The 23982-nt window shown below is 44.3% G+C and overlaps 1 protein-coding gene across 2 annotated transcripts in view; it reads left to right on the top strand.

Annotated features, from left to right (window-relative positions):
• The window catches only part of LOC136580124 (collagen alpha-2(I) chain-like), a 250375-nt gene that overhangs the window by 119507 nt on the left and 106886 nt on the right, over nt 1-23982 (top strand). Inside the window, exons 2-6 of one of the 2 annotated variants that reach the window (XM_066580422.1) lie at nt 10252-10396; nt 15197-15355; nt 16145-16340; nt 20145-20303; nt 20713-20781. In XM_066580422.1, the coding sequence (XP_066436519.1) occupies nt 10252-10396; nt 15197-15355; nt 16145-16340; nt 20145-20303; nt 20713-20781 (728 nt within the window). Of the gene's footprint in view, nt 1-10251; nt 10397-15196; nt 15356-16144; nt 16341-20144; nt 20304-20709; nt 20782-23982 lie in introns of both variants that reach the window. The other variant, XM_066580421.1, reaches the window with a different exon arrangement.

Raw genomic sequence — 23982 nt, 5'->3', positions numbered from 1 at the left:
GCCAGATAATCTTCTTCCTCCGTGCAGCGGCGGCTTGTGAAGCTACATGAATCGTCCATCTTCTGGCTCTGTCTCCTCCCCTCTGATGTTCTAAAATGCTATTGTCAGCCCATCAGCGCCCTCCTCAATACAATTGCTTAGTTCTGCTACTGTATCTGCTATGAGCTAGGTTCTGGGACTGTACTTTTGTCATGAGCTTGGTTTTGGTACAGTATTTATTCACTGTGCTGTACTGCTGTAGGTATGCTGCTATCTTGCTGTTTCCTGGAGAAGCAGAATACAGGCAAACTGCCTATCAGTGCAATATATGGTATAACATTTTTTTCTTCGTATAAGGGATTGCCAAAAAAATTAATCACAGGGTGCCATCTATCTTAAGGCCGGCACTATCTACCACCCTTGGATTTAACCCTTTCCAATTCACTGTCTGACGTCTGAAGACATTATGATTTAAGACTGTACAGCTCCAATATTGGAAGACGTCCATCGGGGTTCTCTTACTGTATATTGCCAGCCTATCTGCTGTCGGAGCCTATCCAACGTGCCATCTCATGCAGTACTGGCTTTAGCCAGCAGATAGCGCTATTGTATAACGGCAGAAAAAACGTAAGCGCCCTAGAAAAACCAGGATACAAATTAGATTGGAAAGGGTTAATAATTTTATGTTAATAGTGTACACCCCCGGCTTTCTGAAAAGTGATTGTTTACCTAAAAACTTGCTATTTACTGGATCTAATAAAGAGAAGTCAAGTTTATTCCATCAATGTTGTACCCGATCCTGCTTCTTTCTTTTGGTCTTTGTTGCATAAGTCAATTATGGTCTCCATACACTACTTCCCTTTTGTTATGTTGGAAACTTTCAACTTCAAGTGTCCGATTAGTGAAGCTATGCCCAGCACCATCGCTACCTGACCCTAGGGGGTAGTAGAGATACTGCTACTCTGGTAGCATTAGGTAAAAGAGTTTATAAGTAAGAAGAACATTGACACATTACCAAGCCAGACGTTGGGTGGTTTCCAATGATAGGCCTTTTTTGCCAGTGCTAAAGCTAGAGATGTCCATCACCTGGAGAGCAACCGCCAGCCATGCTATTTCAGCATAGGCACCATAGTGAGTGGCAGTATATGGTAAAAGTCAATTTACGGTGGTTTGTAACAAAGGATGGACTTCAGTCCTACGTGCGTGGGAGAAAGGATTCAGGCCAGACAATGGAATTGCTTGTGTGAAATAATATTTGGCCAGAATATAGATCTGTGGGTCTAAAACCATTTTTCCTAGCTGCAACTACTTAGCAGATAGCTATAGCCCCCAGGTCATGTCTGTTCCCCCCATCTGTTCTTTAGTCCCGACTCTTGGAATTTCTTGGTCGAGGCTGCTCAGACCACAGGAGTCACAATGAACTGTCACTGAGAAAAGTGGAGGAGATGAATTGTGGAGCTGAATATGTAATTTTCCATGTGTGCTAGTTTGAGAGAAGAAGCATTTTGCATTGATCAACTGCTCTACGGAGACTTTCCTATATTAGAAGCTTTTCTGGGATGTTTTTGGCGTTCCTCCGGTTAAGCCTTTCTTGTTACCATATGGAGCCCATAAGTGTTATGTAATTGACAAAAGAAAGTGCAAAACGCCAATTTGATGTTTATACCCCCAACATAAGTCCTTGCTCAGAAAACTTTCTCTCTATCAGTTCTCTTTGGTAGCTATATTGCCAGTAGTGATGGGATGGGTACCCCTTCCATTTCAGTCGAATGAACTGACAAGGCTCACTATTGGAAGGCTTAGCACATGGTGAAACCTTAATTCACACACACTCCCAGTTCTCCAAAGAGGGAAGAGATTTGATTTTGAAGGGATGGAAACTGTTCTAGTTTGGTACCCACCATGAAAAGGGAGATGGGGTCATCTTGATTTAGCTCCTTCTCCTGTCTTTGCAGACTCCATAATATCTATCGGGTGTTGATAGACTCTGAAGATACCTGGGGCACCATGTGGCCCTGTTGCAGGGCGGAGGATGCAGATGCAATTGAATGTGGTGATTGGTGGCATCAAGAGAAAAAGCTCACCAAGCAAAAAGCCTTCTTCATGTGTCCATGACCAGCCTTAGCTACATGTGACCCATGTAGTCGCACAGTGTGCCAGCCACCATCTTTGTACAGCGGGTACTAGGCAGATGTAGTCTGGGGACGATTGACTCTCTTAAGTTCACCTTGGCAGATGATCTTCCTCTGTGCAGCACCATCTTGTGGAGTTACATAAATCATCCTCCTCCTGGCTCTGTCTTCTCCCCTCTGATGTTCTGAGGCACCCATGTCAGTTTATCGCCCCACAATACAATTTCTTAGTTCTGTTACTGTATTTAGGTTTTGAACTTTGTCCTGGTGCTGTATTTGTTATGAGGTTGATTCTGGTGTTATATTAATGTACCGAGCTTGGTTCTGCTGCTGTATTTGTGTTATGAGCTTGGTGCTGGTATTATATTTATCTTATAAGCTTGGTTTTGGTGCTGTATTTATATTATGAACTTGGTTCCGTGGCTGTATTTATGTTATGAGCTTGGTTCTGGTGTTGTATTTATGTACTGAGGTTGGTTCATGTTGTATTTATATTATGACCTTGTTTCTAGTGCTGTATATATGTTATGAGCTTGGTTCTGGTGCTGTATTTATATTTTGTGCTTGTTTCTAGTGCTGTATTTGTGTTATGAGTTTTCTGTTCTGTTGCTGTATTTTTGTAATGAGCTTGGTTCTTGTACAGGATTTATTCACTGAGCTGTTTTTAGTCTGGGTATGCTGCTTTCTTTCTGCACAAGCAGGATAGCGGCAGATATATTAGTTCAATATATATAGTTTCTCCTTATGATAGGGTGCAAGAGGGGAGTGCCAAAAAAAATTCCACACAGAGTGCCATCTAACTTTAGACCGGCACTGCATGTGCCCCCGGTGCCCCTGGTGCAAGCAACATCATTCAAACAATGGAGCAGCCCCAATCCTTGTCACTTCCACTTGACCAATGTGATCACTGAGAGAACGCCACATATTGATCTTCATGAGGGTCACAATTAACCTTTTCATTTTGGCACCATTGGGCACGTCTTTAAGACCCAGACCTTCTTTCGTTAAGATCCCACTAGAGCATTATTCAGTTACTGCACCATGTAACTACATAAACGTGGGAGTGCAATTTATTCTGCTCTCACATCGATTCCCAGCCAAAGTTATATTTATTTGACTTTGCTTTCCTTGACATATTTGCATGTTCTGGCCTGGTATTTGTGGAATCCCGTCCCCAGATCTTTCTGACGTTCCTTCTCCTAAAAATATCAGCACAATTGCAAGACAAAGCAAAGATATCAATATAGGCCAAGACACAAGGGGAAGAAAAGGTTACACCCAACCATAATAAAATATTGGGGAAAACCTAGCTTATGGCACTATTAACCACAGTGAACACGCAAAGACCAGTTTTCTTTGCTTTTTATGGCAGGTACATAGATGACATAGTGTGGTTTTGCTGTAAAAGCAAGAGAAAACTGAATCGCCACCTGATTTTAATTTTTTTTTACGCCTGGAGCGACATAGATCAGGCAGTGCAGCATTGTTGCCTTTCTGGACTGGGGGCAAAATCTACATGTTCTCCCTGCCCTTGTGTGGATTCTCTGTTACACTTCAAAACTATACTGATAAGTTACCCATAATTGACTTCCTATGAAATTGTCCAAATTCGACTAGGGCCACACTGAAACTTTGGACGCGCACACCAAGGACGCATTGCGATATTACAAGTAATGATTATGAATGTAGTTGTGTTACTTCTTGTGATGTGACCATGACAGTTGTGAAAATCCAAACCTGCTGCACTTTAATCGCAATTGACTTTTCCGCCATGTAAGTCCCGTCCGACTGTGAATCGCTTGCGACCTATGAGCGTTTTTCCTTTAGTATCTAATGGGTGCTGCAAATCCTAAATCGAACTCAAGAAACCTCTCCCTAAGGCTACCTACACACGGGCGAGCGCGATATCATGTTTTTATGTGGATGTGAGGTGTTTTTCTGGCAAAAAAAAACTTCTATGAAGTAGTGGCTTTCAGGCGCGTTGGAGAATCGGCGAGTGTGTCTTATTTTTTTCAATAGCGAGTCACATGGAAATTGTGCATTTTTTTAGTCGTGTAACCAAAGTTGCCATGTAGCCCTAACCTAATACATGGCAAGAAAAGTCAAAAAGTGAGAAGAGGCTAAGATAAAACAGGGGATGGGCATTTGTTTGAAGATTTGGTGACTACATGATAACTCCATTGTTGTTTCTTACCAATGGTTGCTGCATTTAACTACTTTCTAGGATGAGCTACTAGAGGTCTGGAGCATAACTGACTGACCCCAGAAGTAAGCCCTTCAAGACAAGACATTATTCTTTTTTAATCTTTACTTTTTTCGTACTCGCCATATCTTTTTCCCATCAACATAACTATGTTACGCTTGTCTTTTGCAGAGCGAGTTTGTTTTTCTTAATGGTACCTTTTATGTACCATATGAGGTACTGAAAAACCTTTTAAGGCCTTAGTCAGATGGGTGTTTTTAGCCGCGATTTGCGCATGCGCATGCGTCCGGCGATTTTTTAAAACCATTGCTTTGCAATGGTATCGGACACATGAGCGCTTTTTATGCGCTCGTCCGATAAATTATAGAACAAAAAAATCGCAGATCGCACCTATCTGCGATCTGCGATTCCTGTTCTCTTCTGTATATGCGCTCAATGGGGCCGGCGGCAGCAGCGCCGACCCCATTGAGAACATATAGAAGACAAATCATTCTTCTCTGCCACAGCTGTAACAGCTGTGGCAGAGAAGAAAGATGTTTGCCCATTGAATTCAATGGAGCGGCAATACAGCCGCTCCATTGAAAGCAATGGGCTGCCGGCGTGTGCGGGGTGAATTGTCGGGAAGGGGTTAAATATATAAACCCTTCCCTGCAATTGATCCTAAAATGTGTTAAAATAAAAAAAATTTGTATACTCACCTTTCCGCTGCAGCCGGAGTCCAGCCGCGGCCGCTGTCAGTTCTCCTGAACTGCTTCTCGGCACTATTCAGCCGGCGGGGCTTTAAAATCCCCGCCTGCTGAATGATCTGCCTCTGATTGGTCACAGCCCTGACCAATCAGAGGCAGGTTTCACACACACACCCATTCATGAATTCATGAATGGGTGAGTGATTGCTGCCTCTCAGCGCTGAGCCAATCAGGGGCAGGTCTGACTCACATCCATTCATGAATTCATGAATGGGTGTGAGTGAGGCATGCCTCTGATTGGCTCAGCGCTGAGCCAATCAGGGGGCAGGTCTGACTCACACCCCCTTCACACCCACTGCAGGACGGCCGCTCGGAGCTCCGGCTCCCGGCAGAAGGTGAGTATACAATTTTTTTTAATTTTAACACATTTTAGGATGCATTGTAGGGAAGGGCTTATATATTTAAAGGGGTTGTCCCGCGGCAGCAAGTGGGTCTATACACTTCTGTATGGCCATATTAATGCACTTTGTAATGTACATTGTGCATTAATTATGAGCCATACAGAAGTTATAAGAAGTTTTTCACTTACCTGCTCCGTTGCTAGCGTCCTCGTTCCCATGGAGCCGACTAATTTTCGCCGTCTAATGGCCAAATTAGCCGCGCTTGCGCAGTCCGGGTCTTCTTCTTTCTTCAATGGAGCCGCTCGTGCAGGATGCCGGCTCCGTGTAGCTCAGCCCCGTCACGTGCCGATTCCAGCCAATCAGGAGGCTGGAATCGGCAATGGACCGCACAGAAGCCCTGCGGTCCACCGAGAGAGAAGATTCCGGCGGCCATCTTCAGCAGGTAAGTAAGAAGTCACCGGAGCGCGGGGATTCAGGTAAGCACTCTCCGGTGTTCTTTTTTAACCCCTGCATCGGGGTTGTCTCGCGCCGAACGGGGGGGGGGGGGGGGGTTGAAAAAAAAAAACCCCGTTTCGGCGCGGGACAACCCCTTTAAGCCCTTACCGACAATTCATCCCGGGCTCGCCCGCAGCGCATTGCTTTAAATGGAGACGGCTCTATTGCCGTCTCCATTGAATGCAATGCGCTGGACAGCTCCGGCCCGTTTCTAATGAAACGCGGCTAGGAGCAGATTTTCGGGCGATTTGCGGGCGACTTGCGCGCATCGGTCACGCGATTTGCGGATGCGCATCCGTCATGCGATCCGCAAATCGCGCGAAAAAACGCCCGTCTGACTAAGGCCTCAAAAGATTGAAGTGAGGTGAAATGGAAACATTTAATTGCACAATTGTTGCATGGGTAATGCAGTATATAATGATTTTGCCACAGGCAAGACTTGATAAGCATCCATGCATAGCAGCCATAGGAGACTTCCCTAGGCTCCAGGCTGCTATGCTAGCCCATCAGCATCTCTTCATGAGGGGGCAATGGGACGCCAGCTGATTTTTTTAGGTGTTAGGTCAGCTACCTCCAATCGCGGCAGTTGCCAACGCCTGTCAACTGTCCTAAACAGCTGATAGCCACAAGGTATTCGAGCGGACTTGGCTCCCAAGTCCACTCCATAACCCTTTACGGCCGCATGACATATACTTATATGATGCAATGGGAAGGGGTAAACGGCGCTCACATAGAACATGCAGTGCTAAAATGGTAAATGAACTTTAATTATACAGTCATGTAGATCCCCTTTTACCAGATTTGCAAATATAAAAAGTTTTACAAGTATGAGACCAAAAATGCTGGCGGTCAGCACCTGTACCATGAATAAACAGCAGCTGAGCTCAATGGGCGACACATTGTGTAACAGGTAAAAGTTGAAGGTGTTTGTAAGTGCTGTTCATATGTGCCTGCTGTCAGACATTGATCTATCACTAGGTCATCTGAGATCACTTCTTGGGACATCAATTACTTCAATGCAAACTTCTAGCGTAAATCACCTGTAAGGTTTTTGCCGCCCTCCTCATCTGACGTCTTTGTTCTCATTCCCTTAAGCAAATATAATGAGTCAGTAAATCAAAAACTGACATTGCTGACGTCCATATACAAGTACTAAACGAAGAATATAGAGGTTATATAGGGCTAACAATGACTGGATAATGCATCGCCATCTGGTGGACACGAGTGAGAATACAAGTCTGCCCCTGTTGACTGTCTAATGTTGGTATGTCATGCTGATATAGTGTAGGCTCGATTTCAAAGGGTTGTCCAGCTTAGAAAACTGATTTTCATAAACCGTATTCTGGAATTCTGAGTTTAAAGTCAATTGTGGTGCAGCCCTCTTATCACCTACCCATACGAGAGGTAATAAAAGTCTGATCGGTGAGGGTCTCACAACTGCCTGCGGCCGGCGACCCCGCGTACCTGTCAGTGTCTATTTTTTCTGTACTGCGGATAGTCTGCACGGCTCGCCGTCGGACATGTGCGGTTCAGATTTTTATTATCTTTTTTAACTCTTGCTTTTCCAGCGAAATCCGCAGCCCGTCCGCAATCCCAATGGACTTCAATGGAAGCTGTGAATGCAGGAATCGCAAGAACATGGAGCATGCTGCGATTTTTCATCCGTGAGCAGAAACCGCAATTGGTTTCCGCTCGTGAACATCAAGAGTTTTTATGGATATCTCATCCACGTGGAAAGTCAAGCATGCTGTGGAATTTCCAATCCACAGTAAGTCAATTAGGGCTCCACACACTTGCGTTTTTTTAACGCCGAGTTATCGCTGCTTTTTTTAACGCGATTGTCAATGGGACTTTCTAATGTTAAAACCGCATCACACAAAAATCACAAAGCACAAACCTGCGATGCGTTTTTAACATTAAAAAGTCCCACTGATATTCGCGTTTAAAAAAACCGCAGCTTTAAAAAAACGCAAGTGTGTGGGAGCCCTTAGGCCGGCTTCATATTAGGAATAAGATCGCCATGCGAGAAACTAATCGCGGAATGTTCTATCTTGCCGTGTGATCTTGCATCGCATTTGCCATTGGGACCGGTGGCAGCATCGCACCACGTGCTAGGTGCATGCAATGTGATGCGACTCGAGGTCTCTCATTGAAAACAATGGGAGAAACGCTGCAAATCTCTGCTGCAGCGGAAGTTCCCTTTACCACCAAAGTAATGCAAGGCTGTTTTGCCTTGCATCACTGGCGTAACTATAGAGGGTGCAGGGGATGCGGTTGCACCCGGGCCCAGGAGCCTTAGGGGGCCCATAAGGCCTCTCTTCTCCATATAGGGACCTCAGTACTATGAATAAAGCATTATAGTTGGGGGCCCTGTTACAGGTTTTGCATTGGGGCCCAGAAGCTTCAAGTTACTCCTCTGCCTTGCATCCATGGGAATTTCACATATGGGGGTGGGATTCACGGCCCCATATCGCGATTGCCTGCATGAAGTTAGCCTTAAATGTTGCAGATTTGTTGCAGATTTTCACCAATTACTATGTAGCAGGAGTGAAATCCATAGTGAATTTGTGGTAGAATTTCCAGTACAGGCTGACTTTACCCGAGGCCGTATTCAACCTTAGTCGCAGGAGAGTTCTGTCTGAGAGACTCCGATGCAGCCCGCATTGGGCAGCATATGGACACTCATCCGTCAGCTGCCCGATCCTCATGGATGCTACACATGACCTGCTATTTTCACGTTCAAGAATTGGATATGCAGCGATTTTTTTCCCATGGATCATCAGTCTGTGTGAAAGAACATTCGTGTAAATAACTTAATAGGCTATTATAGGGCCGTGCGCTCTCCATGGAATACACAGACAGCCTGAATATACGGCCATCCGAATGGGCCGCAAAGGAGTATTTTGGCTTTCAAAAAAAGAATCTGCTTTGTCCCTAGAAACAGCGCCACTCTTGTCTATAGGTCTCATCCGGTATTACAGCTCATCCTCATTTCAGGAATAAGTTGGCGCTATACAAATAAAGACACGTATTATTATTTCATTGAATGTCCATCGATGGTCAGAAATCACTTATTTAAGTTCTTTCCTGAAGTCTTTTACAGAGATCATATCATATTTCTGGAATTTGGTGGTAACTTTCTCCATAGCCCCCTCATCCACCATTAGATTTACTGCTTTCCGTGGATTTTCCTCGCTGGCGATACTCTGCTGACCTCCTTATGTCCTCCTGCGCTATCTGCTCACAGGTGTCCGCACTGCACAGCTGGGCTGAGATTAAACGTCTTTCACGGTGATTGACGGCTACTTGAGGCATTCCTTGCCTTGCTAGGAACATCACGCCTCAGGCTTCCATACTGTCAGCACTAATATAAGATATGAAGTGACTGTATAGGAATAGATCACCGTCTGAGGCGCAGTATGGGAATCGCGGTCATACATATATTATTCCCTGCTGATCGGATGTACAGCTCTGGATAACAGATAGTAATCCTTATTCCATGCTGACAGATACAAATCCCAGGAGCAGAATTGGGGTTCACTGGCATTCTCGCTTTATAATGGCGTCTTGGCTTTTAGAATGTCATTAATGCATGCACACAAGCCATATGTGTGCAGACATGAGCAGACTGAGAGTGATCCAGACCAGCAGTACTATAGGTCATGGGCCCATTACCAATTACTGTACCAATGATACATTTGATTCGGGTTAAAGGGGTTGTCCAGTTGTAGACAATCAATAAGCTATCCTCAGGTTAGGACATCAATAGTAAATCAATGGCGGTCTGCCACCTGGGACCTTCACTGATGAGCTGTGTGCTTTGCGCACTGAGCTGATTTATGCAGGAAGCAGATAGCTCCATTCACACTACAGTGGCCAGGATTGGTATTGCAGGGAAAATTCCCATTCACTTCAGTGGGAACTTTGCCTGCAATACCAAGCTTGGCCACTGCAGTGGGAATAGAGCTGTCTACTTCCTGCAGAAATCGTCACAGTGCACAAGCATATTGGCCTTGTGAACAGTTAATATGCGTGGATCCTGGGCGGCAGGCCCCCACCGGTTTACTATTGATAGCTTAAACTGAGGATAGGCCATTAGTAGTTTACAACTGGACAACCCCTTTATTTATTCAGTCCTGGGAAATTGGGTATCAGAAGAATATATTTATGCTATTTAAATAAGAAAGTGTTAAAATAAATGACCTGCATGATCCTAATAAACCGTGAAATCCTATTATAATATTTAGATTTAGTTGTATTACTATGATTATTATTGCTGTTTGTGGTGATTCTGTTTCACAATCTCTATTACTTTTCCTTGTCAATGCCTCATGTTTTCTCCCTCTTGTTTGCAGAAGAGGTGAACATCCTGGAATACCTCACTTTACACTCCGCGGAGCTCGTGAATATCACTCTCAGTTCAGAACATTCCTGTCTCTCATTGGATATGGGACAATACTCCACTCTCAGTATCTCCACCAGGGCAGCATTCGGAGAAAGGTAAATGTCATAGTTTTCATCTACAGATTGTTTTACCAACGAAGGCCGTAGCTTCAATAATTGTATTTGTACAAGTCAGACTGAAATACATAGAAGATAATAAAGGGGGAAGTCCTGAACGGTATATCTGCCGAGTATGGAAGGCTTGTATGTATCTGTCGTGAGTGATGATATTACGACGCAGATTCAGGACACAATGCAGCAGAAGGAGTTACAAACTGATACAATATTTATTTACGAACAAAGAAATGAAAATGAGTCTTGTTATAACAGGCAAGCAGTTTAACTTTTCACTTGACAATAACTACAGATACATAAATCCTATTCTAGGCACAATAGAAAATAACCGTAATGCAGAAAACAATATCAATGAAGATGTAAGGAGATCAGTGCTGTAAAGGTCCATCGGTATTAGTGTATCTTGACGCCACCAGAAGCTAGTGGTTTGACAGGAGGAATGCCCCTCTCACACCCCTAGTTCCCGATTGGGTCAAGGCTGGAAGGTCCTAGTAGCAGCGTGTGCATTGATTTGTGTTTTCTCTGCAGACTCACAGTCAGGGAAACATTTCTTCTTAGCCTGACATTATCAGCTGTAAATGCTGCCATGTTACCGCAGTAACATGTAATAATGTAAGCTCAAGAAGAAATGTTACCCTGACCCTAACGTTCCCCACTCACAGCTGCCTCACCTCTTGTGGTCCGCTGCTGGGACCGTCGGCCGCCCCCCTCCCCGCTCACAGCTGCCGCCCTTGTGCTCCGCCACCGGGACTGTGAGATCCGTGGACACTGTTCCCCCACTGACTGCTGACACCCTCAGCGCTTGTGCTCCACCGCCGGGAAAGCCACATCAGGTGGGGGGGGGGGAAGCCCAGAAGCGTATGCTCCTGTACTGTGCGGGATTTCCTGCTGAATTTCCGCCCATGCCCGCTGCCATAGGATTACATTAGAAAATGCAATCCTATGCACAAAGCCGCGATTTGTCCACATGAAAACACACACGGAAAACAAATCGCGGCATCCGCTATTTCTGTGCAGGTCTCGCAGAGGCCCGCACATAAAAACGTCAGTAGTGACGGACCGGCTCCGCTCTGCGCATGCATCGGCTACCGACAGCCAGCGCATAGCAGAGACGGAAGACGCTGGGAGCGGGTGAGCCGCAGGTCTCTGCAGGGGCACGGGTCCGCATCCCGCTGTGAGAATTCTCGCAGCCGAATCCGACCCGGCCGTCTGCAGGCGGCGTTAGACAGATAAATACACTGGGCATGCCTTAACCCTTTTCAATCCACTGTCTGACCTCTGAAAACATAATGATTTAAGGCTGTACAGCTCCAATGTTGGAAGACATCCGTCGGGGTTCTCTTACTGTATATTGCCAGCCTCTCTACTGTCGGAGCCTATCCAACGTGTCACCTCATGCAGTACTGGCTTTAGCCAGCATACAGCGCCGTTGTATAATGGCAGAAAAAGAGTAAGCCCCCTAGGAAAACCAGGATACAAATTGGATTGGAAAGGGTTAAGGGTTAAAGGGGTTGTCCCGCGCCGAAACGGGTTTGTTTTTTTTTTCAACCCCCCCCCCCCCCCCCCCCGTTCGGCGCGAGACAACCCCGATGCAGGGGTTAAAAAAGAACACCGCACAGCGCTTACCTGAATCCCCGCGCTCCGGTGACTTCTTACTTACCTGCTGAAGATGGCCACCGGGATCTTCTCCCTCGGTGGACCGCAAGGCTTCTGTGCGGTCCATTGCCGATTCCAGCCTCCTGATTGGCTGGAATCGGCACGTGACGGGGCGAAGCTACACGGAGCCGCTCTCCGGCACGAGCGATCCCATTCATAAAAGAAGACCCGGACTGCGCAAGCGCGTCTAATTTGGAGCTTAGACGCTGAAAATTAGACGGCTCCATGGAGACGAGGACGCCAGCAACGGAGCAGGTAAGTGAAAAATTTCTTATAACTTCTGTATGGCTCATAATTAATGCACAATGTACATTACAAAGTGCATTAATATGGCCATACAGAAGTGTAAAGACCCACTTGCTTTCGCGGGACAACCCCTTTAAAGCTCTACTATTAGCATCAACAATCTCCGTTATGCAGATGACACAACTCTGCTTGCAGAAACAGAAGCAGGTCTGAAGCAGCTGATATATAAGAGTAAAAAATGGGTCTCTATCTGAATTTAAGGAAAACTAAAATTATGACAACTGCAGAAAATGACCAAATTCAAATCAAAATCAACAATGAGGTCATAGAATGCGTGCAAGACTTCATCTTCCTGTGGTCAAAAATTGACCAGGCTGGAGCAGTGTTTCCCAAACTTTTTCAGTCATTAAGCCCTTTTTGAAGCAAAAGTTTCTCCTGGAGCCCCACAGAGGGTGTGGTCAGGGGAGTGGTCAGGGGCGTGGCTTATCACAACATATGATTTTTACATCCATCATTATAAAAAGGACAGGGCTGTTTTGAATAAAAAACCGGGAGGAATGCTGGAGCGCTGAATGGGCTATTGATATACATTATATTTAAAATTAACATGCTCCTGCACCACATGTCAGTATCCACATGGGTTTTGTGCAGATTTTTTCCACAGCATGTGGATGAGATTTTCAAAATCCCATCCACTTTGCTGATACAGCTAATGTCTGTTCCACAGCAAATCCACTCCATGTAGTAATAGTGTACCCCTATACTGGTGGCCGCAGTAGTAATAGCATCCTCTATATTGGCCCCCAGTAGTAATAGCATCCTCTATATTGTCCCCCAGTAATAATAGCCTCCCCTATATTGGCCCCAGTAGTAATAGTGACCCCTATTGTGGCCCCAATAGTAATAGCGTCCCCTATATTAGCCTCAGCAGTAATAGTGACCCCTATTGCAGCCCAAGCAGTAATAGTATCCCCCACAGTGGCCTCAGTAGTGATGGTGACCCCAGCAGTAGCTCCAGTAGTAATAGTGTCCCCTATATTGGCCCCAGTAGTAATAGTGACCCCCACAGTGGCCCCAGCAGTAATAGTGGCTCCAGTAATAATAATAACCCAACAGTAGCCCTAGTAGTAATATTAACCCCACAGTAGCCCCAGTATTAACCCCCCAGTAGCCACAGTAATATTAACTTTACAGTAGCCCCAGTAGTAATATTAACCTCCTAAGTAATAGTATGAACGCCACAGTTTTGGATACGCTGGGCTGGAGAATCTATGCCAGCGATAAAACGTAGGATAGCATTGGGGTGAAGCACAATGCTAAACATGGACAAAATCTGGAAAAGTTGGCATATCGGCATAGCAACTAAATGCAAGGTAGTGCAAACCATCGTTTTTCCCATAGTCATGTATGGATGTGAAGGCTGGACTGCAAGAAAAGCTGATAGAGGGAGGATTGATGCGTTTGAGCTGTGGTGCTGGCGAAAGCTGCTGCGTATACCCTGATCGGCGAGAGTAACAAACAGAGAAGTCCTGAGTTGTATAAGATCTGATATATCATTTGAGGGCAAGATGACTAGCTCAAACTCCCATATTGTCGCCATGTAATGAGAGCAGAGTTTCTAGAAAAATCTATAATGCTTGGACAGATCAGTAGCAAAAGAAGACCCGGCAGCCAAAGGATACAGTGGCTGATACTGACATGGATATCACACAACTGAAAGAAGCAGTGCAAAACCAAAAAACATGGAGGAAGCTCGCCTTTAGGGTCGCCGAGGGTCGTCAATCACTAACAACAACAACATTAGCAACATAGTCCACCTGAGACACAGCATTCAAACCCCAGTCAATAGATCTCTGCTACTGTTCACAGCAGGCCTGCTGGCTAACTATTTTGTCCCTGGCGGTCTGCATACCTCCTTGTTGGTGGCTAGTCTCACTTATGGTTGCATTGCACAGGAGTCACCACTTCCATTGACCCAGGCTGCCCCAGGTCAAGAGTACCACGCCATTGCATTGTTCCCATTGCTACTGGTCTCCTTCTGTAGCAAGCAGTCTCTAAACCCTTTGCTCAGTGCCCTCTCTGGCCTCCACAATAGCTCCTTCCAGGAGTCAAGTCTATTTTTTGTTTTTTGAGAGGGTGATGTACAGGAATTGTTAAACAGCAAATTTATGTCAGTTAGTGTCCTTTCACATGGTGTGATATGAGCTGTTTAATGAATAACAGTCAACAAGATCGCTGCTTGTTTAGCTGGCCTTCACACAGACTTAGACTGTATATAATTGTATGCTCTTCATAAAGTTTCATTGTTGAGACCCGGGTGTTGCTTTGCTCCTCTTGTATGAATGGACTCTTAGCTTCTACTTTCTATTACTACTGCAGGAGTAACCCTCCCCAGTGCTCTCAGCACAGCTGCAGGGTAAATGGCTATTACTCTCCTATTTAGCTGAGCTAGGGACCCTCCTTCTTTGCCTGAGTGTTGGTGTGCGTTTGTCTCAGTCACCCAGCATAGGACTCCTGTCTCTGACTTTGTCTGCTCTTATCCTATACATCAGCACACAATGTTGCTGCTGTGGGCCCAGCTCAGGTTTTCAGAGACATAAGTTGAACAGGGCTGTCGCTTCATCAAATTTTCCTGCAATTAGAAACCAGCAAAGCAGACCATTCGATGCTTTTACCAGCCTTGTCCTACAAAGGATGAGTAGCCAGATGGGTGAACAAGCGTTGGGCATGTGATGGTATGAGCAAACACATGGAAAGGGTACCTTCTTAAATGTTGCTATGTGACCCTGTTTTCTCATTATATACAACTGTTTGCACTTTTATCCAACAATATCTTGTCTTTGACTATATTGTGTCACATGATTCTCTCCATCTCTTCAGCTTTGCAGACGAGCTGGCTGTATTGATCAAGTTCCGATCAACTCTTCAGGAGAACACGGGTCTCGTCACCATATTAAGCCTCGTTGGTCAGGTGTTGTTTCAGATCCGGATTAACCCCAATGCCCTAATATTTATCTCTAGCCGACGTGGACACTACGAGTGAGTAACCTCATCCCCAAGTCTTTGCATATGTTAAAGGCACACACATGAAATCCGCAGCTACAATTCTGCAGCAAATATGCAACGTGTGAACGTACGCTAAGGTTGTGTGCGATACCGGTCCGAGAAACTCGGATCAGCTTTGTGCTTGTTAGCTTGCGATCCTGGATGCACGGATGATGTGTTTGGCCTAAGCGCCTTGCATCTAGGTGCTTGGGATTCTCATGTGCGTGAAAAGATCACATGGGCTTTTAATAGATGTCAATGGTCAAAATCACGTGGCATGTGAGTGTAATTGTTTTTAAGATCCCATAGGAGATAATGGGATATTCCTTACAAGGAATCGCCCAGAAATAGGACATGTAGTGATTTTTCAATTTCGCACATCACTGCAAGCGAAAAATCGCTCATGTGAATGAATACATTGAAATCAATGTGTTATGAACGCGCGCGGGTCCGTCCATATCGCTATCGGACGGAACTTGCGCATGAAACTCGCCCGTGTGAATGAACTCTTATGGAGGACGAATCCTTGAATGAGAAAAGGAAGGGTTCTAGTCAACACAAATATAATACTGCAGCTGTGATTTCCAACCTTTGGCTCTCCCTTTGTCGCACTGGACAAGCAAGGAGAGCTGCAGCTTGAGGATCGCTGTACTGGAGCATTATTTCCTGCTTCTGTGACTTTCGGTATTGTCTCTTGGATATCTGAAAATCTTCCTCTTAACTTTACCTGAAATGTCTGTAAAGGTATCAGGCAAATAAACTAATTCTTATCTACCTCAACAGATTTCCTGTCTCTTCTCTAACTGATGGAAAATGGCACCGAGTGGCGCTTGCTATCTCTTCCAAAGGTGTGATGTTATATGTGGACTGCAAGCTTGTGGAGACGCTCCCATGGTCCAACTTTTTTGGTCTGGGGGTCAAAACCGATGGAATACTAATGCTTGGAGGACTTATTGAGACATACGATGTGCCCTTTAAGGTAAGAATTAAAATTCCATAATCCGTATAGGAGGATGCCCACAATGCAGTGCAATAACCGGATCATATTTATGCCACTGCTTAGCAAATAGTAGACCCGAATAATTATTAATTAGGTAGTATAAAAGACTTGCTAGGACTTTAGGTACTATAAAGGAGTGTTGCTGGGGTCTTTAAAACATATTGTATATCCCCCCCCCGAATATTTTTTTTTTTTTTAATTACTATAAACGGTAGTTATCATACGACTATTGTTGCTGCTATACCAGGACTAAGTATTACCGCCACACCATGATCACTACTACTACTTCTTAGTGACTGAATAAGACTGCCATACTGTTACTGAATATAAAAGCACTGTATGAAGACCAATATAACCAAGAGTACTACTATACCCAAATTCTGTATACCACTACACCATGCTGACCACCATTACCACTAATGACTGAATGTTACTGAATATAAAACACTATACAAAGACCAATATTTCCTCCACAGAGTGAGCATATAGTGATAGTTACCATCTCTTCCCAGGGACTGTATAACTGATTAGATCCAGTAATCACAGCTGATGTCCATTCTGACTGGAGTCATTCACTTTTCCATCTAGCCTGGAATATATAGATAAAACAAAAGACAGCACTCCATAGTGCAGTAGGGCAAGACAATGAGATAAAAATGTGTCAAACACTTAGGAATAATGGTACCTGTATGGGTTGTGATAAGGCACGCACCAATAATGCCGGTTAGGCAGCTGCAGCCTTCCCTCCAGTAGGACAGCGATGCCTCCATTCAATAATGAAGAAGTAGAAGAAACAACCGTGGAACCAAGTGCTGTAAACAGGACCCAGGATTCAGAGACTAATGACAGCCAACATGTTTCAGTGAACTGGTCTGAGGAAAGTGCCATTCCGTACCGAAATGTGTTGCCTGTCAATAAACTCTGACTCCTTCACGCTCTTCCTGGTCCTCTTTACAGCGCTTGGTTCCCCGGCTGTTTCTTCTACTTCTTCTTCTGGCCTAAAAAAAACAGAGATATCTTTGGTTCATCACTTTTCCAGCACCCCTTTCCTTTCCTCAGCCTGCTGGTACCCAGAATTCTATATCTGTTGCTGCCCATTTGCCCCTATTACTGTGCCTGCTGTGTGCCATGGTGCCCCAAAATAGATAAAGTTATTTCTGCCAAAGATAAAGTAATTATAATTTCTGCCAAAGATGGTGCCACACAGACAGCACCCCTGAAAACCATAGTGGTAGATAGATAGTGCTCCCACAGCAATAATGCATCTTTTATGCCCCCACATAGTAATAATGGCCACTGTTTTGCCACCTACAAAGCAACAATGCTCCCTTTTTGTCTATGCAGTGCCAGGCCTTGGGCTAATAGATGAACAGTGGAATTCCTATCACTATAATGATGCTTGCTGGATGACAAAATTGGACTTTACCTGTAGCAGTTACCTTTCCAGGGTACTAACGGTGTCTCTCAGTATTCAGATACTCCCAGGACTTACAGAAATAAGAAAACCAAACTGAGCAATGCTGAACTAAAAAGTTAGAGAAGACAAATACCAACAAACACTCTAAGGCTAAGAAACAAGGTCTAGAAATAGCCACATAAACAAAAATACACTAATGGGAAACAAAGCTAGGCTAGGAACAAGAGCATATAAGAAATACTGGTTTAAAATGCACATTGTTTATGCTATAACCAGTAATACATTGCAGAAGCCAGGAATATTTAAAGAGAGGCTAACCAATTGGGAACTCCAAATGAGCCTGAGCTGCAGCAGTGTGATCTTCTGACTCTCTGTAATGGAGTCATTGTCCAGCTCATGGTTCATCATTTCACTTTTGAATAAAACTGAAGAAGTAAGTATATCCCTCCGATACCTCCCATGATCAGGACTCCTACAGTTTCCCCCAACCCTGCATTTCTCACTGGAAAAATATAAAATCTTAATTAAAAGAATCTGTCTACTTACACTTAATCTTGTAATTACTGCCTCTATGACACCACAGCAACCTGATAACAACCCTAAGGTCAAACACAAGGAAAACCACAAGTTTCTTGGGAAAGTAATATCCAATTTAGTGTCTCCCCACATCCTCTATGAAGTTAGAAAAAAAGGTCTATTATATTTTAATGGCGCTTGATACAAGAGCAGACGTGGAAGAAAGGCATGTTGTGGTGCACAGGGGGACAATACAAGGAAGGAACATTGCACAAATACCTATTCATTGCCCAGTCATGGGTTTGTCTTGTCATGTCTTGTGGGGACAATCCTAAAAGTTACACACATTCTTAGGAACAACACCGTCTGACTCTATACTTACACATTACGACTTCCTATTAAAATAGTCTTATTTACATTCCTCAGAATCCTGGAGAGTTAAAGCATGTCTAAGCAGTGCTGCAGACCGCCACATTATCCAAAACGCATATATTTGGAAGATCTTCAGACATTTTCACCTTTTTTTTACATTTTATTATGTTGTGGCCTGGTGCAAATTACGAAAAAGAATCTATTCCCCCCCCCCCCCCCCCCCCATCATTCTGCATTCCGCACCCCATAATGACAAAGTGAAAACAAAATATTAGAAATCTCTGTAAATTTTTAAAAGATGAAAAGCTAACATTTTGCATTGGCATAAGTATTCACACCCTGTACTCAATACTTAGTTGAAGCACTTTTGGCAGCAATTTCAGTCTCCAGTCTTCTTGGGTATGATGCCACAAGGTTTGCACACCTGGATCTGGGGGTTTTTATGCAATCCTTCTTTGCAGATCCCCTCAAGCTCTATCAGTTATCTCAAGCTCTATCTATAGGTCCCTCCAGAGAAGTTCAATTGGGTTCAAGTCAGGGCTCTGTCTGGGCCACTCAAGGACATTCACAGAGCTGTTCCTGAGCCACTTCTGTGTTTTCTTGTCTGTGTGCTTAGGGCCATTGTCTTGTTAGAGGGTGAACCTTCTGCTAGGTCTGAGGTCCTTCTGGATCAGGTTTTCATTAAGAAAATCTCTGTACTTTGTTCCATTCAGCTTCCATTAACCCTGACTACTAGTCTTCCTGTCCCCCAGCATAATGCTGCCACCACCAGACTTCACCGTAGGAATGGTATTGAGCAGGTGATAAACAGTGCCTGGTTTGAGGGCAAATGTACCATCTTGGTTTCATCAGACCAAAGAATCTGGTTTCTCACAGTCTGGGAGTCCCTTAGGTATTTTTTGGCAAACTCCAGATGGGTTTTCATGTGTCTTTTACTGAGAAGAGGCTTCTTTCTGCCATGAAGCCCATACTGGTGGAGGCTGCAGTGATGGTTGACCTTCTAGAAGTTTCTCCCATCTGCACACAGGATCTTTGGCGCTTGGCCAGAGTGACCATTAGATTCTTAGTCACCTCTCTTACCAAGACCCTTCTCCCATGCCCTTCTCTACAGGCAGTTCTTTCCTGCTTATGGCTTGTTTTTGGCTCCGATATGCATTGTGAGCTGGGAGACCTTATATAGACAAATTGTAGAAACATCTCAAAGATGATCAAGAGAAACGTGAGGCCCCCAGAGCTAAATAATAATAATCTTTATTTGTATAGCGCCAACTTATTCCGCAGCGCTTTTCAAAATTTCATGCCATACCAAAGGGTCTCAATGCTTATGTCAATGTAAAATGTTTTTCATTTTTAAAACGGGTACAATGAGTTTTAACCTTCTGTTGTCACTAATAACTTGCGGCCTGTTTGTTATCTTCTTGAAATAAAACATTGTGATATGGAATTGTGATATAATTTTTAATTTCTTGTAACTGCAGGGATCCTTGGAGCAGCTGGTCTTTGTGATGGGGGAACCCGGAGCTGCCCAGCACTATTGCAGGAACTACAACCAGACTTGTCTAAGCAGTCTTCCAGCAGAACACATTTTACATGCATTCCGAAGGGAACATGGTACCCGCCACACTTCAGTTTCTAAGGTAACCTAATGACTCAAAGTAATTGTATTCTTGTGCTTCCAAACAGAGATATTCTAAGGGTATGTCTGTGCAGCAGTTTTTACTGCAGATTTGACATGGGTATTACATCAAGTCTGGGACAAGGCCTAAGTAAGGGACATCATGGGCTGCTGCAGCCTATAAACATTACATCATAGGCAAAAACGGAACGGTCAGTGTGGGTGATGAGAGGAGAGTCTTGTTTATGAGACCCCGAGTGAACATGGCCTAAACTTTCACTCATTCTAAATTCCTCACCTTCCTGATTCCACCATATACCTGCTAACATCATGTTGTCTTCACATACTGGTGCCCCTACAAAGTCTTTCACTGCTTGTCTGGAGATGACATACTTTCTTCACATTGTATTATTTTTCCTTTTCTTCAGCAGTTCAATGTGAGAGATACTCCAACCTCAGGAGTGGGAGACAACTCAAGTACACACTCAACTATGGAAGAGGTACATGATTCAGATAAGAATACTCAGAATGCATTCTTACAGGGCTTTGACCTTCAATTCATAGCTTCAAGGTCAAATAACAGTATGTAAAGGTACCTTTACATGGAACGACGCACAAGAGCGCTAGTCGTTCAGTGCATGGAGGAAGATGATGCCGGAGATCTTCCGGCCACCCACCTCCATTCACAGTGAACAGGCAGTCGTTCAAAGATTGAATGATTCATGTTTATACCGAGCGAGAAGTCAATTGCTAGTCGCTTTATTTCAATAATTAAAGCCTGCGAGATGCTTCCGTTTGTGCATATTTTCACCACCTGCTGGTGACTAATGCTTCTTATATAAACGAAAAAATCAATACGTGACAGCAGGCGCGTAGCTAAAGGCTCAGTGGCCCGGGGACAAAAGTTCAGCTCGGGCCCCTCGCCACCACCTGTACCTATATCCGCACCCATATCTAAACCTTTCTGCATACAGCTGCAAAACGAATTTACATACATGATCTAGCCCCATAGCAGAAGTTTTCCAAATATGACTAAATTCATACATTACATGGACATTTGTTTGTAGCCCCTTGGGCTGTGTTTATGTCTTTTGTTGCATTTTTGAACCACAATTAATAAAACATATTTTAAAAATTGCATGCGGTATTCAAAAACTATGCGTGTTTTTAAGAAACTGCATACACTATTAAAAACCACATGTGGATTTCAACAATACATGCAGGTTTTTTTTAAACGGAATCCAGGTTTTTGATGCAATTTTTAATTGTTTGCAATTATATACAGGTGGTGCCGAGGTTGTACCGGCATGATCCATATCACTATATACAGGGAGATGTATTACATACCAGCTGTACATGTATAATTATATAAAGTAGATGCCCAGATTACACCAGCATGCTTCATATCACTATTGTCTACCCGTGTCTGCCACCCTCTTGCTATTCCACGCAGACGCGGGCGTCGCTCTGCTCCTTCTTTATGAATGTAGTCTTTGCTCTTACTTTCTATCAGCACTGCAGCAGTTAACCCTTCTCAGTGCTCATAACCCAGCTGCAGCTTAATAGGCAATTACTTTCCTATTTAACTGAGCTGGGGACCCACCCTCTTTGCCTAAGTGGTGTTGTGTGTTTGTCTCAGACACCTAGCATACATAGGTCGCCTGTCTCAGACTTCATTGTCTGCTCTGATCCCATACTTATATCTCTGTACACGTTTGTCTGCTGATAGATCCTGTCTCTGATTTATTGTCTGCTTTATCCTGTATGTTTACTGCCAACTTGTCTATGTTCAGATTCTGTCTCTGTCCTCGTTGTCTGTCCTTCTGTCTCTTGCCCTTGTCTGTGTGCGCTTGTTTATTGCCTTCCTGTCCCTGTACCATTCCCGTCTGTGGTTTGTATCGCCCTGTACAGTGTGTTTTCAGAGTTAGTTAGGCCTGAGAAGAAGACTGTGGAACTGTTTTTGTTAGGGCGCCAACCTAGTTCTAGGCAGGGGTACCCCCACCCTTCTGACTAGCAAAGGGCGAGATTTTCCCTTTGACCACCGAGGGTGAGTTACCAAGCCTACCAGTTGGTTGGCACAGTGGGTCCACACTCATTCTCTGTAACAACTATGTACAGAGTGATGTACATTCCCCTGTATATAGTGATATGGAGCATGCTGGTATAACCTGGGTATCTCCTGAATATGATTATATATGTACAGCTGGTATAACGTATTCCAGCTATAATTGTATAATTATATGTGGTATATACCTCGTTACTCCTCATGGTTGCCTCCTACACTATCAGTCACCGCCAGCTCGACCAATCATACAGCTAGCAATGCAGTGAAAGACTGTTCTGACGAATCACAGTCTCTCAGTAGAAAGGAGGACCGTGTGCTGGGGAAGTCTGCAGCATGGAAGTGTCTGCCGGTTCCCTGGGTAACAACCCCTTCCCACTCTGAATGCCACCCAAAGGAACTCAAATATTTTTATTTAGCAAAATTGTGTAATAGTAAGATAATCCTTGTTGCCCATAGCAACCAATCATTGCTCAAGCTGCTGAGATAAAACGAAAACTGTGCTGTGATTAGTTCCTATGGGCAACAAGGATCTTACTGTTAGACAGTTTTGCTAAACGAGGGCCAAAAGGTTTTATTCTGTCGTAGTCCTCACTAGGGGGAGTGTTAAAGATAAAGTCTGCATGCCACCCTTACCTCCCACCTTGCATGATCTGTGAGTATGCATCACAGAAGTCATTGCCTCAGTCAATCGTGAGATGCTACAACATGTGTGGCAGGAACTGGACTACAGGCTTGATGTGACAAAGAGGGCTTGCATTGATCAACTCTCATGTGGAAAACCTTTTTGATGATATGCAAAAAAACTTTTTGACTTTCGGTTCCCATTGATAACAAAACATATGTGAGTGTCACATAAGTTATGAGTCATTCAAATCAGAAAGATCATTTGTAATAACCCTGTATTACTCCTATGTATAAGAATATAACTACTATAATACTGCTCCTATGTACAAGAATATAACTACTATAATACTGCCTCCTATGTACAAGAATAAGACTACTATAATACTGTTCCTATTGTGAGGGACTAGCGTTTAGGATCGGTAGCAACCTGGGCATAAGCAGTCAGAGACAGTGACACATAGGATAAAGTCTTTAGTCCAGGCTTTGCCTGGGTTTATTTCCAAGCAAACAAAGCAAAATACAGGCCTTTACATCAGGCAAACATAAAGTAAATCCTGCTCGTCTGAGCACTTACTATACATGTAGCGTCCCTGTCTACGTACTGGTAAACAAATGGCTCCTGCACACAGCCAGCCAGGACTCTCAGACCTGCAAAGGTCTTAGCTTTCCCCCTGGCCCTGTAGGCCCAGGCTTTATAAGGCCTGGTACCAGCCCCACCTGGTACGTGGGAGTGACCATCCCACCTTTCGCTTTGGTCACTCCAGGAAAAGACGGCCCGGATTATGTGGCTTGGAGCCACCTACTCACTACAACGTGTCAGTAACTTAATGTTACTGACACCATACTGCCGGCTTCCTCCACCGAGCCCAGGCTGCTCGGTGGCACGTATCTGCCCAAGCGCTCCCCAAAGCAGCATAGGAGAGCATCCTAGGCAAAATATACCTGCCCTCCAGCACCTTGCCGGTCACCGTCTCACACTATGCACAAGAATAGAACTACTATAATACTGCTC

Source organism: Eleutherodactylus coqui, chromosome 10, assembly GCF_035609145.1.
Source record: "Eleutherodactylus coqui strain aEleCoq1 chromosome 10, aEleCoq1.hap1, whole genome shotgun sequence".
NCBI lineage: Eukaryota > Metazoa > Chordata > Amphibia > Anura > Eleutherodactylidae > Eleutherodactylus > Eleutherodactylus coqui.
The sequence above is the reverse complement of the archived record's forward strand: the minus strand, read 5'-3'. Positions and strand labels throughout refer to the sequence as shown.